This window comes from Ambystoma mexicanum, chromosome 8 (genome assembly GCF_040938575.1).
Source record: "Ambystoma mexicanum isolate Mex_15411 chromosome 8, UKY_AmexF1_1, whole genome shotgun sequence".
In the NCBI taxonomy this organism is placed as follows: domain Eukaryota; kingdom Metazoa; phylum Chordata; class Amphibia; order Caudata; family Ambystomatidae; genus Ambystoma; species Ambystoma mexicanum.
The window spans coordinates 1198853286-1198876137 of record NC_090929.1 but is presented as its reverse complement, the minus strand read 5'-3'; the positions used below and the strand labels follow the sequence as shown (position 1 = coordinate 1198876137).

At 43.0% G+C, this 22852-nt stretch overlaps 1 protein-coding gene across 3 annotated transcripts in view; it reads left to right on the top strand.

Moving 5' to 3' along the window:
• Positions 1–22852, top strand: part of A1CF (APOBEC1 complementation factor) — a 384704-nt gene that overhangs the window by 99539 nt on the left and 262313 nt on the right. For all 3 annotated transcript variants that reach the window (XM_069611302.1, XM_069611301.1, XM_069611300.1), the window contains exon 2: positions 16280–16423. In XM_069611302.1, the coding sequence (XP_069467403.1) occupies positions 16325–16423 (99 nt within the window). In that variant the 5' untranslated portion in view covers positions 16280–16324. The remainder of the gene's footprint in view (positions 1–16279; positions 16424–22852) is intronic.

The window sequence follows — 22852 nt, the reverse complement described above, 5'->3', positions numbered from 1 at the left end:
ATGAGCAGGGTTGCAAATTGTCATAATCCGAGTTGGTGTGTTGGTGTGTTGGCTATCAGTAGATATCACTTAAAAGTCCACCACAGTGAAGTGACTGATCGTTTTCATGAATGTCAATTGTTAAGCACGTGGCACTGCAAAGTTTCTCTTGTGAAACAATAGCCGCAGACTCATTAAAAACTCTCTTGGACTGCACCCTTGTGGTGGGGCAGTTTAGCTATTCAACAGCATCTTACACAAGTGCCACTGGCCAGATGGACGGCTTGCTCTATCAATACTGTAATGGGTCATTATCCCGACCTACGAATGAAATGTCCAAAAGAAAGGCATAAGGTATCTGTGTGGCTGTTGGTTCGATGTATGTTCCTGTTCAAGATGTGCCTGTTTTCAAGATGCTGAAGTTACTGAAGCGGGTGTCCCACAGATCCTCCCCTGCTGCCTGTGTTCCCTTTCCAATTGATGTCGCTATTGCTGCAGCAAAGCATGCTTTCAAAATTACACAGTGTCTCCTACTTGTGATACTTTCTGTGAGTCCACCTCCCTGACACAAACAGATTAAAAGAATATGCCTATGTTTGAAATGTGGATCCATAAAGGAAGCCAGCAAATACTCAATGTTACCTTTAAATCTAGCTACCTGCAGATCACCATAGCAGGTAGATTGCAGGTCCCTCAGCAGCTGTGCCACATCAGCACCACCTGCACTCTCGGCATGTTAGTTCAAACAGTTATACCAGAGGAAGAATCCCACTCAGGAATGCATTTTGTTGGTAACCCACACCAGAGCCTCATGGAACGGCCATGGTGCAGAGCAGACTTTCCGCATCAGCTGACACTAAAAAACAGTTCAAATGCCCCATCTAGAGATCTGCTCTGAGTGTTTCAGAAATCAGTGATGGCATTGCACCAATCATGTAGCCTGTCCAACACATGCAAAGCAGAGTTCCAACAAGTGGACACTGAAGTCTTGAGGTTGTCAGTGGCTAATTACAGTGTGCCAGCCGCTGGCGCAGTCCATTTTTGTCATGGTAGGCCCAGCTGAATTGGAAGCTGATCTTCTGGGCTGCAGCAACCATTTCCTTCGCAGGTCCACACTTGCTGATAAGGTATGTGACCGTAAAGTAATCTGGATGTTCATTGTCCTGCTAATTCATAATGCAGCATGGACATTTAATTTGTTTTTTGGTGCAACAAAACCCAAATGCAAACTACATGGCCTTAGTCACCATGTCTCCTCCTCTGTCTTCTCCCCGATGCCAACTCTCCTGTGGCTTCTTCCATTATAGCTACTGCTCTATGGCCACCAATACTGCCAGGTCAGCATCAAGCTGTCACTGTTTATCAGATAACTTTAAGTATTTTATGTCAGGCTCAGATACTTCCACAAAAGGGCCTGATGCAATGGGAGATCACTGCTATGCGCGGCGGGGGCCGAGATGGTAGTGTGTAGTGACCCACTCTGAAGCACTAACACTACTATAGTATTTTCAGCTGTTATTATGGGGTGGAAAGGTGTGCAACCTCTCTAATGATATGGATGCACCTCTGATCCTTTGTCTTATTCCCATGTCTGTACATTTTGCTGCAGCATATGGGACGGCAGAGTTATGGCACCCAATTGTAGCCCTACCTTATCTCGACACACCAATATTTCAGAAGCGTGTGCAAGAGAATAGAATTGAATGCTGTTTATTTTGTGTGAAGTACCACCACACTTTTGACTTTCATTGCGAACCAATCATCACACATAGGCCTGACTCTTCTCGGTGTCATGGTGCTTCCAGTGGTGGTGTGTGCGGTTTTCTTTATTCCCTGTAATGATGTGGTGTGATTTATAATCTTTTGCGACAATAAGGCTGTTCCTCAAGATCCTTTACATACAAGTGGGGTGCGTTCCTACTGAAGCTTTGTTCTTTGCATCTGTGGTGCCATTCCCACCCATCTGCTCAGCATTGCTGCTTTCCAGTAGGAACACACATTTCTCTCTACACTCTGATGTATCCTAGTGTTTGTCTTGGTCATCATTGATCTTGTCCTCATCATTATTGTCTGATGTATCAATGGACTGGTGCAGGAGAGAGAGATCTGGGATTTTTAATCTGCACTTGGTGTTCACCTACACCATGTGTTGTTCTTCCCTGAGCTTCAGTAGATAAGATCTACACAACAGCCCCATTCTGTCCGTCCATACTTCTCTAGTGATCTCAGTGGCTGTTCATCGCCTTGGTGGAATAACCATGCATGTACTTCTACTGGTCCAGGTTTTAGAACAGAGTGGTTTGTCTTGGGGTGAAAGGGAATAGGGGGTCTACATGAGTTTGAATAACACCTTCAGTTGACCATTCACAATTCTGGCATCTGCAGTGTACACAGCAAGTGCTGCTGCAAAAGTGAAAAGACCATATCAGTGGTCATAAGGATTGTGGGAAGGTACTGATGTGGGATTGGAGTTGAAAGCAGTGTGATAATTTAAAAATTACAATTTGTGTTTTATCACATTGGATTATATTTAATCCTGTTTAAACATGTTTGATATGTCAGAGGGAAAGTGGGGATACGCAAAGCATGTGGCCCTCCCAACATGTATAGTGAAACACTGCTTTTTTTCCATTGTATGTTTTTCAAACATTTACCAACAAATGTCTCGAAAGTGAGTCTCATGAAATGCAGCAAGGTGTAGACATATAGATACAGTTTTGAATATGTGGTATGTGTTCTATCACGGTGGCTTACATTCCTCATTATGCTTTGTTGTTATGGTGTTACGTTGTTGTTGAGGACATCTATAGAAAGAAAGTAAACATAAAACACTATGTAGAATGACCAGAATTTCGTGTAGTAGTTTATAGAAGAGTGCATCTTTTCAGCTACAATCATTTAGTTGCCTTTCTGCTTCATAGTCAGAATTGTTTATAAATATGAAATAGCTCCCTTTTTGACCCCCTGCATTACTATTGGACCAGTAAATACCAGATGTTGAAATACTTTTCTTTGTGAATGATATTACTTCCTCTACTATTTTCTTGTCCCTTAAGGCAGATTTATCCATGTGTTCCCAATGTTCTTATACTGCTAAATCAATTGTGTCTATGAGGTTATCCTTTGAATGTTGTCCAATGAACATTGATTTCATTTTTAATCTAGCATCACTTGCTCCATGTACATCTATTTCATGATTTCAAAGTATTGATGAAATAATGGTTGGAGCATCATCTGCATTGTTCAGCCTCTTTACAAACATGTGTGCTGTTGAGCTTGAATTATCTGATCTGGCATTGGCTTCCAGGTTAATGTTTCCCTTCTTAGTTGGATTATTTGCAAGGTTTTCTTTTCAATTTAAACTTAATCATTTTTATAAACAAATAAATGTGTGTCTCTGTGTCGTGGTGTTTATTAGAGTGAGAGAATGAGCATCCCTTAGTTAATATTTCAAATCCCACTTAAAAAAACGATACTTTAGTTGATAGATGTGTTACTAAATTGGCTGTAATGTCTCCCACACCTGGTGTGCATGCATCCTCTGGAGCGTGTAAATTGGCTGTAATGTCTCCCACACCTGGTGCATGCATCCTCTGGAGCGTGTAAATTGGCTGTAATGTCTCCAACACCTGGTGTGCATGCATCCTCTGGAGCGTGTAAATTGGCTGTAATGTCTCCCACACCTGGTGTGCATGCATCCTCTGGAGCGTGTAAATTGGCTGTAATGTCTCCCACACCTGGTGTGCATGCATCCTCTGGAGCGTGTAAATTGGCTGTAATGTCTCCCACACCTGGTGCATGCATCCTCTGGAGCGTGTTTTGATTTGTAGTATTCCCCAGTTTCTTGCCGGCTCTCTTACCCTTCCCGTTCCCCTTTATGTAGATGCACCTCTTGATTCACTGAACTGTAGTTGGTTCTCAGCTTGGTGTTGCCCCGTCTTTCCTTAAATTGATGTCAATCTTGTTACTTGAACAGTATTTGCTATTACAGTCTCTTATTTTAATCAGTGCCTGATTAAGATGTTTGGGCCTTTTTTTGACTATATGTTGGCCAGCAAAAATTATCAATCTACATAGCAAAAGTAAACATTTGACGCTGGGTCTAATCTTTATTTCCCCACTTCATTAATTTGATTGACTTGCTTTACTTTCTTGACAACAATAGTAAATAATTTATTCAGTAATTGCTTATCTTTGTTCTTATCATCAATATTTTGATTTGTGCTTCATAATCGGTTCGCCAATATTCCACCTAGGTGGGAAACATTTTTAACAGATGTTTTGAAATGTTCTTTAAATTTTACTCAAATGATTGAAATCATTTTATATCTGAATCATCAAACGATGGGTGCGTGCAAATTGAAAAAATCTTTAAGGTGGTCTCCTTCCAACACTCAAAAAGCTTATTTTTAGTTTTGGGTAGTAGATAGCATGGTAAGCTCTGCCTACAATCCAAACCTATTGTCATGGGTATTTAAGGTAAGAGAGCAATCAGATGTGAGCAGGGACACATAGCCAGTGGGTGTTGTTTGATAATCTTCGCATGCATCGACCGACTGTGGCCAAGCTAATCCCTATAGCTTTTCCCACACACTACCTGCAACTCCAAGTCCAAATCGCAACCCATGGCATGTCCTTTAATCTAGCTCTGTGCTTTCTGATAATCTTTCTGAAAGGTACTAGCTTAATTGCCACTAGAAGCCAGCTAAACTAGCTCCTGATATAATGAAATGGTCTTCACTAGGTGTGCATTTAGCCACTTGATTGATAAGCAGTATGTGTGCCCTTGCACCACTTCATTGTACCAAATTCCTCTTACAATGAGCCTACTCAAAACTAACAGTGTTGTCTTAATGTAGGGATTATATAGGCATTTGTCAAGCACTGCCAAAAGAATCCCTGTTGTTATCATCATTTGCTATCTGTTTCCATCTTATGGCCCAGTAGTACCGTTATGGCAGTGCCTGGAAAATGTGGATACCATGCCTAGAGAAAAGTCAAGCCAAAACTGGTGGCTTTGCCAATGCTAGTTTTTTTTTTTCTCCAGTCACATGACATTCTCAGTCAAGGTTTAACTGGTATTCCATGTCGTAGAAGATGATCACCTTCAAGAGTCATTAACTATGAGGCAGCTGATGCCTGCTGTTTAATGCAAAGTGTGGAATTGTAGTCATAAAATAATGTACTGAATAGAAATACCGTTACTGTGTTACCTGTGTTACATTTGTATAATGGCTGGGAGGCGCCTTCACTGAATCAGACAACAGTGATGAAAAAAATGCATGGGTCTTGTGAAAGGATCTGCTACATTGAAATATGTGTAGGGTGAAAATTGTGCACTGTTTAAAATTAATGGATGTGAGACTCAGTTATGTTACTTAATTCAAAAGATTTCTTGAATACAATAATTTCGACAAAATCCAACTGGAGAAATTCTTTCAATGCAGAGAATGTTTAAATGAGGCTCTTTGCAGAGAGAATCGGTGGGCTATTTCTCTGTCATTTAGACTATGATTGTAAAGTTGTGCAATATAAGGATTTATTTTGTAGTATTTATGTATGTATTGTCGGGCACTGCAGTCCAGGCACAGGTAATTTGGGTTAGCAATACGGAGGAAAAGGTCCACATGGGCATTCGCTGAAAAACAAAAGGGAAATATGTGATAATAGGCTAAGGTTTTCCAAGCACACCATCCTTCGCCATAAAAATTGTGTAATACAAGATTTGTATAAGGATGCCCAATGATAAAGATGCCGAATGCGGAGTGTGATGTTTTCAACATTGCAAGGGTCTTCCACAAAGGGTAAGGCTGCTGTGCTTAGATTCAGGTGAGTATGAACACATGTAGTAAACCTCAAACTACTTCTGTAACTTGATGTGTAAACCATTTGTAGAAAAAATAAATACTTTTAAATCAAATTATGTTAGTACAATACATTGTATAGCGGAGCAGCATACACAGTACATATAGGATTTCTTCAATAGGTCTTGCACACAAATAAATCACTTCATAACTTTGAAAACATCAAAACAAGAAATTGACACCATGGCATGGTATATATCACACCAATCCCATGTGAGTCCCCTCCCCACCTACCTACATAAGTACTGTGAGATACCTGAGGGTATCCTCACTCCTACTCCCCCTGGATCTGCTTTTCAGGTGGCCAGGGAAAGGCCATCACTCTGGAATCCTGATTCTAGGGGTGGAGAAGCGAGGGAGAATCACCTGGGTGGAGGGTCCTTGGGGATTGGGAGTGGGGTGCCCGCAGGTGAGACATGGTATCCCCTTTCCCTGTTGAAGACCAATCTAAACCTCCCCCAGCCTTTATATGCTCCTGTAAAACCTCTCCCCTTATTTCCCCACATTTTACCTCTGACAGTACTGGGACGAGGAAGAGGCGTCTAGGAGTGATGAACACTAACACATCATTTACCACTCTAGTACTGGGATGAACAAGATGCCTGTAGAGTCCTTTAAAAGTCAGGCATGTCCCTTTAACAATAGTGAGACAAGCCAATTTGAGAATGCACAACTGCAACCTGCCAAGTGGTTGCATGTGTATACAAAGAGAGCAGAAGAGGGAGCAACAGGGAGGCCTGTGTGGGAGAGACCAGCAGAGGACCTGCATCATGCAAAGGCAGCCATGGTGGGACCTGAGAAGAAGCCAGGATGCTGGCCAAAGTACCAGAGGACCTGTAGAGCCCAGGGTGAGCTGGGACGTTCAGCTGCCGCAGGTGTGGGAGCCTCAGATTTGGAGAGAGAGCAGCCGGAGCTGTGAGCAAGTAAGCCGAAAGGTCGCCTTCCGCATACGTGCCATGATAGCGGAGCCGTCGGTGTGTGGAGGACAGCATCCAGAGTGATAGCAGGTTTTGCAGAGGCCAGCCCTCCGACCTGAGAGGCAGAAAGGAAGAAGCAGAGCCACTGGAGAGCAATGCCGAGGAACGATGAGCGTGGGGAAAAGTCACTCCACACCGGGGTGCTCATGGAGGACTACACATAGGCAATTAAGTGCTGTATGAGTTATATAGAATCCCAAAATGAATGAAAACTTGAAACAAAGCTAATTAAATACCAAACTGAATGAAACTTTGAAACAAAGCTGAATTACATATATTAAACACCGAACTGAATGAAACTGAAACAAAGTTTAATTACATATATTGAAAACTGAACTGAATTAAAACTTGAACACGAGTAAAATTAAACATATTGAACACTGAACTGAGTAAAACGTTATGGGCAGATTTAATAGCTGATGAAAGCCAGAAGGGAAAGTGCCAATTTGAAAGCAACCTGCAGAAAAAGTGCAATAGAAAGGTGGGGCATGAATAAGACCACCACAAAGTGAACTTTATGACTGAATACATTGCGGCAAAGCCAGAAATTGGGAAGAGGTGTGTGACACCTTATGGCAAAGCAAGGAAGCTAACCAGGAGAAGCCAGGAAAGTGTGAAACTGCACATATAGCCAAGAAGCCGACAAAGAGAAGCTAAGTGAAGGTGAATCTGTACACAAGGACAAGTACAAAATAACCTGCGTTTGTTGGAGAGTCTAGGGTTCCTGGTTGTGAGACCTGTGATGGGTGGACTGTGTGGTCTGACAACTGTACCTAGTCCAGTCAACCCTAAATTGTGAAAGACATAGACAGTGTGGAACAAGCAAAGGAAAAGCACTGTGAGTGAACTGGTGATGCAATCCCGAAGGAGGGTCAGGTTGACCTAGAGTTGTGTTTAATTCTGAAAAATTGAAACATATATCAGGTGCTACATTGAAGCCTTGGGGAACGGACCGCTGGAACCTGATGAACTGAAAATGCTGTCTTGAGGGCGGAGCCTCAAGACCCTTTTCTTTTGAACAGGTTTACTTTAACATTGGAGACGGGAGCCCCAAGGATTGTGTGGAACTGTGTTACATTGAATGTCAGAGGAGTCATTTTGAGACTTTTGTGTAACTTTCTTGAACTTGGGGAACAAAGCTGAAAAGGAAGCTAATAACTGGAAAAGGGTCAGAACTTTGTGTTGATCGCCTTTTCTTTCACTATTGACATCCATAAACATTGTTTAGCTTTAATTGTGAGGGTAAGGATAGGTTTTTGGCACAGACAAACTTAAGTTGAACTCTTTGACTCAGACTTTCCTTAGTTTTGTTCAGGTAGGGAAATCCCACCTTAGCATAGGGCAGGTTAGGCCATCTACCATCCTGACATTTGATTTAATAAACCATTTCTTTAAAACTTTGAATCTGCTGTCTATGTCTTGCTTCATGATGCCTTCACAGTACATACTTATTAAAGTACATACAACTATGTAGCAACGAAAAGTGCTTTGGGTGATGATCTCAACCGTAGTCCTAAAGCTCATTCCAAACCACACAAGTCAAACATGGGACTAACTCAGTGGTCGAAGTGAGCAGGAGCGGACGGGAGCGGTGCTCCTCTACTTTTATAAATTACCTTTTACAGCTCCTATACTTTTATTTTAAAAAGAAACTGTTCCGGAATGGTTTCGTTTTAAAATAGAAGTGTAGGAAGAAGTTGTAACTTGCACTTTCAGTGCATTGCACTGAAGGTTCCCTTAAACAGCAGGTGCACGTGTTTGGGAGGGGAAGTGGTGATGGGATTTGCGGGGAGTGGGTGCAGACCAGCAGGGAACATAGCTCCACTACTTCTTTTCGTACACTTCGACCACTGGACTAACTACATACAATAAAGTGAGTCTGTGTATTGGGTGTTAAATTAATTCACCACACTTCATTTTTGCACATCATAATAATAATAATTTTTCATTTATATAGTGCTATGAACCCTCGGGTATCTGAGCACTGCTTATTATTACCCATGGTGTGTGGTGCTCATTTATCGACCTTGGAAGGATGAAAGGCTGAGTTTGGCCCTGCCGGGATTTGAACCTGTGTTAGCAAGCTCTGCACGAGCGCTCTACTCGCTGTGCCACTTGACCGGCTGACCGACTCATCATGAGTGTAATCAAGTTCTTTGGAGATAATGCCAACTTAAGTTTGGCTGTTATGTAATTAGGTGACAAAGCCTTCTTCAGGGCAGATTAGATTTGATTGGTCATGATTCGCATGGAGAATTAATCGTATGTTATTCCCATCCGTTCAATTAGATGATTTCATCAATTCAAGGGCTAAATAGCGTTGAACATGAATTGCAGCAGGATATTCCTCACCCACAAAGGTGGATGTGTTTAAAATCCATCCTGAGTTCCAAAAACCACTCAGGTATGCAAATACCATATGTTATGCTTGACAATTCAGGTGTAAACGTTTGCATGTCTTGAATAGATGTGCAAGCTGCAGTGAAGTGCTTGCTTGTGAATGAGAGACCCTGTGATGTCATGTGGAATGTTGATGTGTAAATGCTGTATGAGTGTTCTACCTGATGTCAGTTAAGCCTGGGTGATGGGACCCAGTGGTTATCCCTATATGTAGCTTAATGTAACTATGTAATAAAGTATATGTAAGAAGCCCAAGAAGACCCCTGAAGTTACATTATTACACAAGCATGCACTGAACTCGTGCAAAACCTTTTGATTAAATCCTATATATATTATGCATGGTGCTTAGCTACACTTAGGTGTGTGCTTTATCCTGAGGGGAGAACCCAAGATACATGAGTTGGAAGTCAGCACTGTGCAATCGGGTTGGCTGCTGAGGTGGGGTTGTTTAACGTGCTAGCTCTAGAGATGCAGGCATCAACACAGCTCCATTTCTATCATATTTTGTAGGCAGATTGCTGCCTTCTAAGAGAGTTACATCTGTGCATATTTTATATTTTTATATTTTATTGCTTTTAGCGCAAAACTAGCTCAAGAGCAGTAGAGCGCTTTATAACAGGATTGTGCCAGAATTGGGCTTGCATTTTAGACTGTAATGCACTACCATTGGTGGAGGAAAAGATGGATTTTTATAAGTTCACCAGGTATAGTTGAAAAAGCCATGGTTTTATTACTTTACGGAACTGGAGGTTGCTAGGGGCATTTCGAACCTCTTTCGAGTTGAGTTCCGTATGGTGGGGGTGGTGCAGGGTAAGGATTGCTTTGCAAGTCTTCTCTTTGCGGGCTAGCTTTGACTGTGTAGGGTGGTAAGAGGTGGAGACTTCAGTTTGTTAGCGAGGATGAGAAAGGGATGGGTGTTAAGCCAGGGCTCCCTTCAACTGAGCTTCAAAGATATACTGAACCTTTTCAGTTGTAATCTCTTGTTGATCTGGCATAACAATTTTGTGGAGCTGTTGCCAATCAAGATCAAGAGTTTTTAACTGTTCCAGCTCGATACATGCTGAGTTGTTGGGAAAAGTGCAGAGCATGACATACGAGGCATAACTGCAAGAAATACAGAGTAACAACATATGAAAGAATTACTTATAGGCTGAATGGTCCATTGTCCATTTTTGGTACATTTTAGGGTATACTATTGTTCAAGAAGAAGTTACCCATCTCAGCGCTTAAACAAATGTAGTTTCCAAAAACATCTGCGACGATCACACCTGTGGGAAACCTCTGTAAATGTTTATTCGAGATAAAATGGATCCCACAGAGAATTATGAATGTGTACAGTCATTTATTTCTGGGGTGAAAACCACCATGGGTGTCTGTAACCTAAGGTGTAGGGTTATGTTAATTTCTCCTTAATGTTTCAAGTACCCATGTATTCTTTCTAGTGCAATAAGAAATAATAAAGGTATTTTTAAATACCGATTTAGATCCTCTCAAAACTTTCCTGTATCCCTAAATGCAAGAGGACATATTGCCTGGAACATGTGTGTTGATGTAGAACAGTGTTCTAACTTATGTTCAGTTTGGCGGGCAGGTTCTGGCAGTGCACTTGTGACTCATCAAGGTGGGTCATCTGAAAGACGGCACATTGATGCTTCCTCATGTTACTCATGGCAGCAGGTAATGGCACCCTGCTGGAAACTCACCTCTGAGATGCTAAAGACCTTTCACCTATGATATTTATTTTTATTTTTTTTATTTGGATTTGTAAAGCGCACTGCAGCCCGAAGGCATTGAGGCGCTGTATCAGAGGTTTAAGAAGGCTTGATTAAGGGTTACAAAGAAGCCACCCGATGAAAGACTTGGTACAGTGCAGAGTAGAATGTTGCATAGATACAGCTATACCTGGTTACACAATCAAACAAAGAGTCTTGTTTTGATGGCCTTGTGAAAGGCGGGTTGTGAGTCAATGAGCCTGATGTGAGGTGGTAGTGAGTTCCAATGGGTGGCGGCCATGGTGGGGAAACTGGAGCCACCTGCACAAGCTTTGCCTGTTCTGGGAATGGATAGCAAGTTAGAATAAGGAGTTCTGGAGGGCCTGAGGGTGATGGGTTTGGTGATTCTTTGGGCAAGGTAGGGAGGGGACGCTGGCCATAGAGACACTTGTCTGTAAGGGCAAGAGCTTTGAAGATAATCCTTTCCCTAACTGGAAGCCAGTGGACATGTCTTCTGAGCTCTGAGATGTGATCTCCACGTGAGAGACCAGTGGTGGCCCTGAGAGCATTATTTTGTACAATTTGAAGTTTGGCAACACTCTTGCCTGAGGTACCTCCGAACAGGGAGTTGCAATAATCCATCCTGGAGCCAATTATGGCCCTGGCGATGGTGAGGCAGTTTTGGTGGGACAGGAATGGTCTTATTGAGTTGATGAGTTTGGAATGGTAGGCTGAGGTGGAGGCTATGGAGTTCACCTGCCTATTCATGGTTAGATCGGGTTTCAAATAGACACCCAAGGTTTTAATCGAGTGGGAAAAAGTGATGGGAATGTTGTCAATGGTGAAGGAGGAGTATTGGTTGTCCAACTTGCTCAAGGTGGACAGGGAGCCAGCCAGCAGAAGCCTTGTTCTGACTGTTGAGACAAAACCAGTTTTCTGCCATCCAAGATTGGATTGTTGTGTAGATAGAGTTGAGTGTGTTCTGGTCTGACAAGTAGTCACCCGAAAGGGGGATGAGCACCTGGGTGTCATCGGCATAGTTTGTATATGAGATACCCAGGTCATCCAGGATTTTAAACAGTGGCCTTGTGAAGAGGTTGTAGAGGGTGGGAGCAGTGCATGAGCCTTGTGGAACCCCACCTGTGATGATGCTGGGGTTGGTGCAGGAGGAGTCAGAGAAAACCTTCATTGCTCTGTCCTTCAGGATGGGGGCTATCCAGTTACAGGCACTGGTGGAGAAGTTGGCTACCAAAGAGAGATGATGGCAGAGTGTTTTATGATCCACCAGATCAAAAGCAGCAGACAAGTCCAGGAGCAGAAGGAGTGCAGGTTTGCCTGCAGCTCTGAGGTCATCAATCAGGTTTTTCAGGTCAAGGAGGGCCGTTTCCATCCCGTGACGTGGCCTGAACCCTGATTGCCTTAGAGCTAGGAGTTGATGGTCTTCTAGGAATTTCCTAATTTGCAGGTAAGCTGCTTTATCCAGGATTTTTAATAGGAAGGGGACGGGTGGTGACGGGCCTGTAATTACCTGAGATAGAGGGGTCAAGGGAGGGCTTTTTAAGGAGCGGACAAACCCACACGTCCATTAGTCCCACACGGACATAGCCATACCGAAATGAGGCGTTGATAAATGCTGTGATAATTGGTTCTAGGGAGGGGGCACATTCCTTGATGACTTGTGCTGGGCAGGCATTACCTTTGCAATTGGAGGGTTTAATGGAGCGGAGGATTGCGATGACCTCCTCCTTGCACATGTCTCGAAAGTCAAACAGAGGGGATTGATCGGAGCTTGTGGCTGGTGCTGGGCTGGTGGCAACCAGTTTGCTGATATCCCATTGGTGGGCAAGAATTTTGCCCTGTAGGGTGTACAGTTTATTTAGCATGGCAGACTGGATGGTGTTACACCAAGTTTCGTACTTTAGGAAAGGTTAGGCAGGGGAGGTTGTGGGGGTCTCGAGCTCTCTGAATATGGCAAATATTAATTTAGTTCCAGATTTAGTATTGGCTATCCTTGTGTTAAATGAGGAAGCTTTAGCGTTAGTGATGGTGGTTTTGTACTGTTCAGAGATTGTTTTGAAGGCAACCCTGGTGGCTTCTGTGGGGTTATTAATCCAGGTGGTGAGTGCAGCCCTCTTTTTTCCAAGCAGCTGTAGGAGGTCCTGGGTGAACCAGGCAATGTAATGCTTGACTTTTTTGGCTTTTTTGAGGGTGAGTGGTGGCACTAGGTCAAAGGCCTGGGTGATGACCCTCTTGAAGTCATTGGTGAGAAGTCTGGGGTCATTAGAGAAAGGGGGAAGCAGAGCAGGCACCTGAAGGTGTTGAGAGAGGTTGTCATGTGTGAGCAGATTGGAGCTGTGGGATAGTGCCCCTGGGAGAGGGACGGTGGGCTTTAGTGGTCCTTCGGAAGTGATGATGTTGAATAGAATACAGTGGTGATCAGACCAGGGTAGAGGGGTGATCGTAGGGAGGTTGACGGAGCAGTCGTGGTGGGCGATCAGGGTAGAGGGGTGATCGTCGGGAGGTTGAGGGAGCAGTCGCGGTGGCTGATCCAGTCCAAGGTGTGGCCTTTGATGTGTGTGGTTCTGGAGATGGCTTGAGAGAATCCTAGGGTGGAGAGGACTTTATTGAGGGCTTTGGCTTGAGAGTCATTAGGGTCATTCAGTCCAAGGTTAAGGTCACCTAGGAGCAGGACTTTAGAACCCTTTTTTAGGTTGTCTGAGAGTGAATGGGTTAGGGCTTCTTGAAAGTCGCTTGAGGGGCAGGTGGCGATAGATGAGGTGGAAGGCAAAGGTGCAGTTATGAGAGAGGTTAAGTTTGAGCAGTATGTAGTCCGAACTTAGGTTGAGGTCTCTCTGAATTGTCCTGATAGATAGAGTTTCTTTGGCGATGACAGCTACACCGACTCCTCAGTGGGAGGAGCAGTCTTGTCTATAGAGTGTGTAACCAATTGGGATGGTGAGGGCGAGGCAGGTCCAGATGAGTCAGTCAACCAGGTTTCCCTAAGGAAGAGTAGGTTGTAGGTAATGTACGTCTAGGGCATGAGCTGGTAGGGAACGGGAGTTGATGAGGGCACATTTTAGAGGGACGTCTGCCTGGGGGGTGGGAATAGTGGTGCGGGGCAGGAGGCAGCGATGGCTGGGTTAGGAATGTTTTTAGGCAAGGCTGTGAGTGGGAGACTAGCCGGAAAGGCATGATAATGTGTGGAGGCTACTGTAGCAGCACAAGTAAGACTAATGGGAGTGGATGCACAGGATGGTGGTACAATAGCAGGGGTGCATGGATCAACATATGGCAAACTGTTAGTAATTGCTTTACATTGCATTAGGGTACATGGTTGACTGAGGGTGTTAGCCTCACTCGGCAGAGGCACGTTCTTTGGGGTGACATGAGATAGATTTACAGGTGGCAACATATTGGCACAAGTAATACAATGCATTGGGGTACATGAGTGACTGAGTATGTTAGCCTCACTCGGCAGAGGCAAGTTCTTTGGGGTGACTGCATCAACACAGGACAAATTGTTGGTAATAGCATTACATGGCATGGAAACAAATGTGGCAATAGAAGGGATGGATGAGATGTCACATGGTAAATTACCTGTAGTAGCATTCCAGGGCATGGAGTTAGTTGTGGTATTGCCCAAATGTCTAATGGCGATTGCACCGTACGGCATGTGCTCATAAACCTTTAATGAGACTAGAAATTATGTATAGAATTCAAGAAAGACAAGTTATTTGTTATTCCCATGCTTTCTTATTTAGGGTCACTGCTCAAAGTGTTACACTTGTGGAACCCCATGTTTTTTAGGAGGCCTGAACAAGAAAGCCAGCCACTCCAGAAAGAAAGAGCTACATGGCGCTGGCCACAGCCCAGGAGCTTCCATTTAAAATATATATAGATATATATATTTACATTTCTTTTTAGGAGTAGCAAGGGAGACCCCAGTGGTCGCACTTGCGTCCCCTGGCGACCCCAAAATGATGTCCCTGTGAGGAAGAGGAAACAGAATAGGGAAGCAACTCCACTTGGCCTCTCATCACCAAACAGAGGCAGCCGGGGCTGTTATGGCACAGAGCAGGTGCCAGCAACCAGTTCACTGCCCTCTGACTCTACATCAGGTGAAAAAAGCTTTGAATCTGCAGGTGGCTCTATAGGTGCTCTATAGGATGACTGCAGTTAGGGGTTTCACACATCTATCAAAGATCACTGGACCTCCTGCACACCTACATAGAATAGGCATGCACCCACCAGGTGTGAGGGTATTTTTGCACTTGGAAGCAAATGTGTAGTCTCACAAAATCTCTGCTTGTGCTCCTTACCGCCCCCTTCCTTACATACGCAGCATGTGCCAGGCTAGAGCATCCATCTGGTGCTTGGTCCTGTCCTCAAGATATTATGTGACACTGACATATCTGCTAGCATAGTACACCAAGATCTACAGTTAATAGTTGCATAATACCCATCAACATATAATGAAAACCTGCTGTAGAACAAGGATTGGTGAACACATTTGGACACAACTCAAGCACCTGGATTTTGTGTGGTTTGTGTCCCACAAATCGTTCAAACCTTTCCGGAGATGAATCCAGAAATGTTGGCAGTCACTGAGGGAAAATGCAAGGGCCTGTGAAGTAGGGCCAACTACTGCAATACCTCACAGGGCACAGTATCATGCCCCACTGCCCTACTGGGGCTTTGCCAGGTTTCAAATGGCATCAGCACCCTGGGAGAAGGTGTGGACCAATCAAGATGCTCAGAATGCGGGCTGTACTGTATGTTACAAGCTCAGGTTCGGAGCAGCTTGGTTAGCCAGCACCCCTGCCCTTCCCTGCTCCCTGAACCCCCTCACATTTAGCACAAGCGTAGTTTCCTACACGGGTGTTCAGAGTGTGTTTATAAAAACAACGTACCTTTGCTGCGCGGGACCAAGAGAGACCCACACACTTTCGCACGTTCCTTTTGGGGTGTTCACTGACTCCTACCAAAGAGCAGGGGTGGCCCGTGCAAGCATTTCATAAAGGCAAGTCTTGGGGCATGAGTTCTAACCATTGTCCTACTATCCAATGCATGATGTTCAAAATGGAAATGGTACATTTTTAGACCATTGAAAGGTTTGTAATGTTAGCCAAGTACATTTCAGTGGCAACCAAAGGGCAATTATCCCATTGGAGAAACATACTTTATTTTCCTGCCATGATCCCTTGAGATGCCTCCCTCTTATTTTCAAGAATTGATATCTTGAGTAATATACATATTTCGCAATGATTACAAAAAATCTCAATGAAATTCAAATGGTTTATCATTCTGCACTATTAATTCACTTAATTTATCTTAAATTTGATTGCAGTGAGCACCCCTAATTAACCTGATTTTTTGCTGATAATCACTCACAATGGAATCAAATCAAAAACCTGGAGATGGATTGGCCGGCACCCAGAAAGAAGCATCCCTGCGTGCACTGGTCCAGCGCACAGGATATAGTTTGATACAGGTAGGAATTCGCTATCATGCTCTGAAGCGCTTGTCATCCATTAATGCCTGGTTTATATGAATATGATCTGGAACTTGCACCGGGCTGTTTGCGTGTATTCCAACTCAGTGTATTTAGCCAAACAGTGTGCAATGACAAATCTACAATGCAGGTCAGCATTGCCCATACACGGATCACTGATTTGCTGTGTCTTATCTCCTGACTCTTCAGCTGTGTTCATTTCTGCTGTGACATATCGAAAAGGATATAGCCATTCTCATCAGAAAAAGAAAATACCAACACAATGTTCAGTGATTTCATGGCAGTTTCTGTTTATTACGAAAACCTCTGCCTTCCTCGTTTTAAAATTCTAGTTTTGGAAGGGCACGATCTATATATACTATGGTGCATGTACATCTAAAACTTTTTAAGGTGTAATTCGCAGTCTTTAACTTAGATTGTACCTGTGGCATGTCTCACCTATGTTATTCCAGAAAGCAACAGGCATTTATTGAGAAAGAACAGGAAAACAAGCAATGGCTTTGTGGTAGTGCAGAACTTTTCTTTGGGAATGTGTAGCATTGTGTGTGCAAAGAGTGTCGTGCTGCTTCTTTGAGCATATTATTTGTTCAGTGACTCTGGTAGTGCAGAAGCTATGAGTGTGCTAGTCCTTGAAGAGAGATGGCACACTTGTTATGAACTAACTGACCCCCTCCCTCGTCCCGCCCAGCCCCTAGCCCAATGTCACTCCCCTTTCCCACATGTGGCCCAAACATGGAACCACCCACATAACGATGTGGGAGTACACGGGGCCTGTCACTTCACAACGTGACAAAGGGTGGTCACCTGCAATGAGTGTGATACGTCTCTGTTAGATAAGGGTTGTGGACATGATTTAAGTGTGATATTTGGTGAACAGAGATCCTGACTTTGCTATTAAAATTATACTTGGAAGTGCACTATGGAGGGGTGATACTTCATTAAACCCCAAAACTGTAATAAACACTCCAGATGAGCCCCATACGTTGAAAAAATATGCCTCGTGAAGCTCCCTGAACTGAACCCAACAATCACTATGTGGGCTCTGGATTTTTAGGTTTATGGATGTTTGAGTAGATGAGTGCAGAGGTGTGTGATTGGAAGGATACATGGCTGTGTGTGGATTGGTATCAGGTAGGTTATGGTCAGTACTCCCAAAGCATAAAAAGTATCGGCATTGTGCCAGGTATATTGATATTGCCATTATAATCCCCTACTACCCTCATATGTCTTCAACTGTAGTACCATCAAATGGCCAAGTACTCCCAAAATATTCCATCTGCACATCGCTAATTATACACAGAGTATGTCAGGGATCCTCATCATAGTACAGCAGCCTCTTCCTCAATTTTCCTACCTCTTCTCTTTGCCCCCGGAATCTAATCTAGAACAGGACTGCAAGACTTAACCCTGGTCTCAATTCCAGGGACCGTATCTCTAAGCCCTGAAAACTCTCCATTGGCTCCCTGTGGCTGCATGAATCAATTTCAAGACCCTCTCCAACGTCCACAAGGCTTTCTGGGGCACGCACTACATTCAACTCTCTCTTCCAAAATACCTTTCTTCTAGAGCCCCTCGCTCAGCTACCTCCAAGGCAGAGTGTGGGGGTAGATCTCTCTTCCCTGCAGATGGCTCTCTCCGGAATGGCATCCCTGCCCCTCTCAGACTTGAGTCGAACCACCTGAAGTTGCGGAAGCAGCTCAAGACCCTCCTTTTCTCGTCTGCCTTCTCTCTCTCGCTCCCTTGCTAACTTACCTGTCTACTGCACTGACTGGTTGATTGGTTTCCTCAGGGTCTCACTGGATACCAGACCCCTCCATGACCAGTCTTCTTTTGCACTGCCCCTGGCCTACCTCGCACTTAGGGGCTGTAACTGTAACCACTACATCCCCCCTGCCTCCTTGCCATTATCAGAGCCTCCTGCCCTGACTGCACTTACTCAGCGCCTTGCTGCCCTGATCACACTTACCCCTTGCCTCTCCCTTGTATTTCCACCTCTCCTTCTCTCTGCACTTCTTTTGTCGCACTTGCACGATCCGAATGGAACAAGGCCTAGTAGGATTGTTTTTCTTGTACTCCCTATGTATTCCCTTCCTTGACTTGTGGCGCCTAGAAACACTTGTGTACAGGCACATTATAAATGCCTTATCATATCATATATCATGTATATTGTATGCTTTTGTACTCGAATCAGATGGTACACATTGCCAAAATACATTATATCTACGTAGTGCCAGTATATGCCCATGAAAGCCTGCATGCAGGTACGTAATAGTGCCTTGTTCTCCCATCATGCCACCCACTCATCGATACACAGGCACAGAGACACACAGGCACAGAGACACACACACACACACAGGCTTGTCCATGCATGTACACAGACACACATACATACAAACACGCATTCACACTCAACAAACCATGCACATTCCCACATGCATTCATCTATATTCATACACCCAGCTCGCAAGCAAAAACAAGAGGCGCACATTTGTCCCCAAATGATATGATATGATATGATAAGTCTTTTATATCATGCCTGTACACAAGTATTTCTAGGCGTGACAAGAAAAGGGAGGGAAGGCAGTGGGAAGACAAGACAAACAATCTTACTAGGCATTGTGCCATGCAGATCGTGCAAGTGCAAGAACGAGAAGTGCACAATAACTTGATTCATACACATTCAGAGACAGCATACTCCAGATGTAACTGCTGGAACTCAGCATATAACTGCAGTGGAGCTCCCACCAAATTGGATCCAATACTACAGATGTTCCCCAGGTATTGCTCAATTAGTTAATGTATTGGCTGTATTTAAGTAAATTAACAAACTATAGCTGGTCCAATTACTCTGACACAAGAACATTAGCCCTTCTCTGCATGAATGATGAAAAGTTATTTTAACGTGTACGTGATATATAACAATGCATATGTACACACAGTTCAAACATCAGAGGAATCAGTGATCTAAATGACAGTACTAGAAAATGTTCAGCATTGGCATCTGAGGTTTTGGCGCCAGCCACTCAGAAGTGATAGATTCCCTGATAAACACCAGTAGTTGGTCCTGTCATATGATGTCTTTGAAGCAGGGGCTCTAGTTTTTGCCCTTGCCCTGGAACCCTACTAACTTACCATCTCCTTTTAACGTCCACCGCCAAACCCTTCCACGCCCATGTGCCTTTTCTAAATGTGTGCCTAACAGCCTGCTCTTTTTTACAATTGCTTCTCTCTACTGGGCTTGCAGCGTGATCTGGCATCCTCCTCTTGGTGTCCCAGGCCTACTTCTGGGACACAGGCTGGTTATAGGCCTCACTCCTGCTTGGCTTGGTCTGATCAGGGCTTGGATAATGACTGTCTGGGGTCAGCTGTGATACGCACATGCTCTTGTTCTTTTTGTTAAAGCTGAAAGAGAGTGGGAGACCATAAACTTAATAGTTAAATCTATATCTGATGTATAACACATATCAAATATATATTTTCATCTAATATTTCTGAATTAAATAAATGTAATAAATTGAGCTTTGATATCGGGCTTCAAGCGAGAGACCAGCCTCTAAGGGCGGACCACATTGAGTTGCTTCCAAGACAAAGGCGTTGCCCCAGAGCTATCTTCCCACCTCAGAAAATGTTTGGTCAATGTGCACCATGGAAGTATGAGGTCCTTGCAGTTCTGACCCTTTCACTTTCTGAGGGCACAGAAATCTCAAATAGTGGTCTGGTTCTCTTTTATATTCAAGGCCAGCCTCAACCCTTTGGAACAGTCACATTTTAAATTACTAGACCACCTGGATTGTTGTTTATTCTGTGTCATCATAAAAACGATATTAATATAGAATATGTTAATTTATCGAGTTTTTGTGTCCTGGCAATATATCACGTAACATGGAGAGATTGACATTTCTGTCCACCCCTCTAAATTATTTCCTTACAATTCCTACGGAAGACCTGAGCCAAGGGAAATGAAGCTACCTGTTTTAATAGTTTTAAATTAAGAGTATCCTGCAAACCCAAGTTATTTGTACCCCTCGAGGGCTGGATTTTGACACCCTTGTCCGAAAATATGTTGCTACCGCCCAATTTAATTTTTACATAGGGATCTGAACAAACGACCAATAATAATCCATCCTGAATATGAAACATCTTTTTGAAATATCATCAATTTTTACAGATCCTCTGCTGGAAATGTGTATCAGTGAGGGTGAAAATGATAGGATTAGACAATGAAGGGAGCTCCCCACTGAGCAGTAATTAGGATTAGTCAGGCACATCCCTCATGTTTTGTTCTGTGCAAAGGTCCCCCCTGCCTGCTAGAGTTTGTGATAGTGTCACTATCATCATTTGATTTCTTACAAGTGTGATCCCTATATGTGAAAACCCTTTGCTATCCATAGAGCTCTTGACATGGCCAATTGGTCAATTGTGGCATTTTCATTTTTATCAGCAACCTTCACATAGAGGTGCTCTTGATTTTCCTCCAGGAAAATGTCAAGTTGTTTGACATTACCAAATCATCAATGGTGTTGATCAATTAGCAATATTTCACTTTTTATTTTATTTGCAGAGAGACTGTGTTTCTGTGCTTCCAATTCATCAAATGAGCCATTGTGTGCTACTTTGTGTCGGTATGCATTGCCAGTTCCTGAAACTGATGAACAACATCAGTAAGGATATTTTTGTTGTGCTCTATCAACTCTCACACCTGACCTCTTCGTGGACCAGTTTCATGTCCCACAGAGGACTCTAAAATGCCATCCACCCTGGTCTTTCCAGTGTTGACCATCACCTTTTCCACCATCCACAGTAATATAAAAGGAGAATTCACCCATACACCTCAGGCATGCCTTGGCAGTTCACACACTTTATTTGGTCAAGCAAGATATGTTTGAACATTGTTGTAGGTTCCTTGCTCGTCTAGACTTTGATGTTTATTGCACGTTATTACACTCATGTAGATGTGCCAATCTTTTATCCATCATATGTTTATTTTGGCTGCTAGGCCTATTCCTATAGCTTAGCCTTTCCCTGAAAGACTATGTGGTTGAAAACATCCCCAGCTTGAATTCAGCCACTCCTCAGTTACTGTGCAGATTGATAGGACTGAAAGGATTGATAGGATATCTCATCTATGATTTGGTCTCCTTGAGTCAGTGGGCAACAGCTTTTTAAAGCCCCTACCAACTCAGAAGTGTTTTTGCCCAGTGGTTCATCTTGCCCTTTACAAGGAAGATGCGTGTACTTGTGTAGGAAATCTCCATGTCATCTCGTTATGCCTGCTCAGGTTAATTATGTTAGGAAACGACTTCTCCATAAAAACATTTGTATTGCTTAAATAGTAAGTCAAATAAGGAGCTCTCTGTGTAATTGTATCACAACTTTAGTTTGGGCATTACGGCATACCCATTTTACCCCATCTTTTATTCCTGAACGAGATGTTCAGTTATTCCTCCAGAGTACTCTAAAATGTATTCCTAGAGTACAGCGTTTCATTACTAGAATTCGTTTTGAGTAGCTTCCCATCCTTGAGCTCTGCAGTGCTTGGTCTAACATTCCATATGATAATAGAATTTGTCGAATGTGTGCTGGTGAAATAGAGACTACCCAACATTTGCTGACCCATTGACCTAGATTGGTCAAGGTTTATGAGAAAGTCTACATAAATAGGGTAAATTACAGGCACTTGCATACTCTGGTGTACATGTTAAATTGAATTATTAATGCTTTTACATCTGGCAAATTATATTAAAGTATTATCTAGTTGATATAGAATAATAATGTGTTGCTCCACCTCTCCTTATTGATGATCATTTTAATTGAAATGCAATTTTACAAATTTTGATGCCAACATAGGCAATTGAATCATGGGTTTTACATGAAGACATTTTATTTGTGAAATTTTACTCAAGAGTATGTTGAATTCTTTTCTAAGGTAAATACTGAATATTTTATGAATTGTGAATGAAATTGTGATGTTTTTTAAAAAGATGTAATAATTGTTTTGATTTGTGATATAAAACTCGGTTAATGCTATTTTATCAATAAATCTTAATAAAATGAATTAAAAGACATGTATACCTATAGTTAGTCAACCAAAGTGGTTTTTCAACTCTCTTAAATTGGTGGCTTCCTTGAAAATATGGAAGGTATTTAGTTTAGCTATGTACTACTTGGCTTTTAGGAGAGATTGTTATGCATCTGTTATTGCATGTGGCAAATATCATTCATACGTTCTTCCTCTGTCTCACTCTTTCTCAAAAAATCATTAATGGAGGCAACATTTTCCCTTTCATGCAAATTGGGGATGGCACGTGTTGGTATAGCCAAACCATGTCCTAGTAACCAGGTATTGCTGCCTTTGTATTACCTATATTCTAAATTTGGTTTAAAATCTCCTGTATGAAGTGGTAAAGT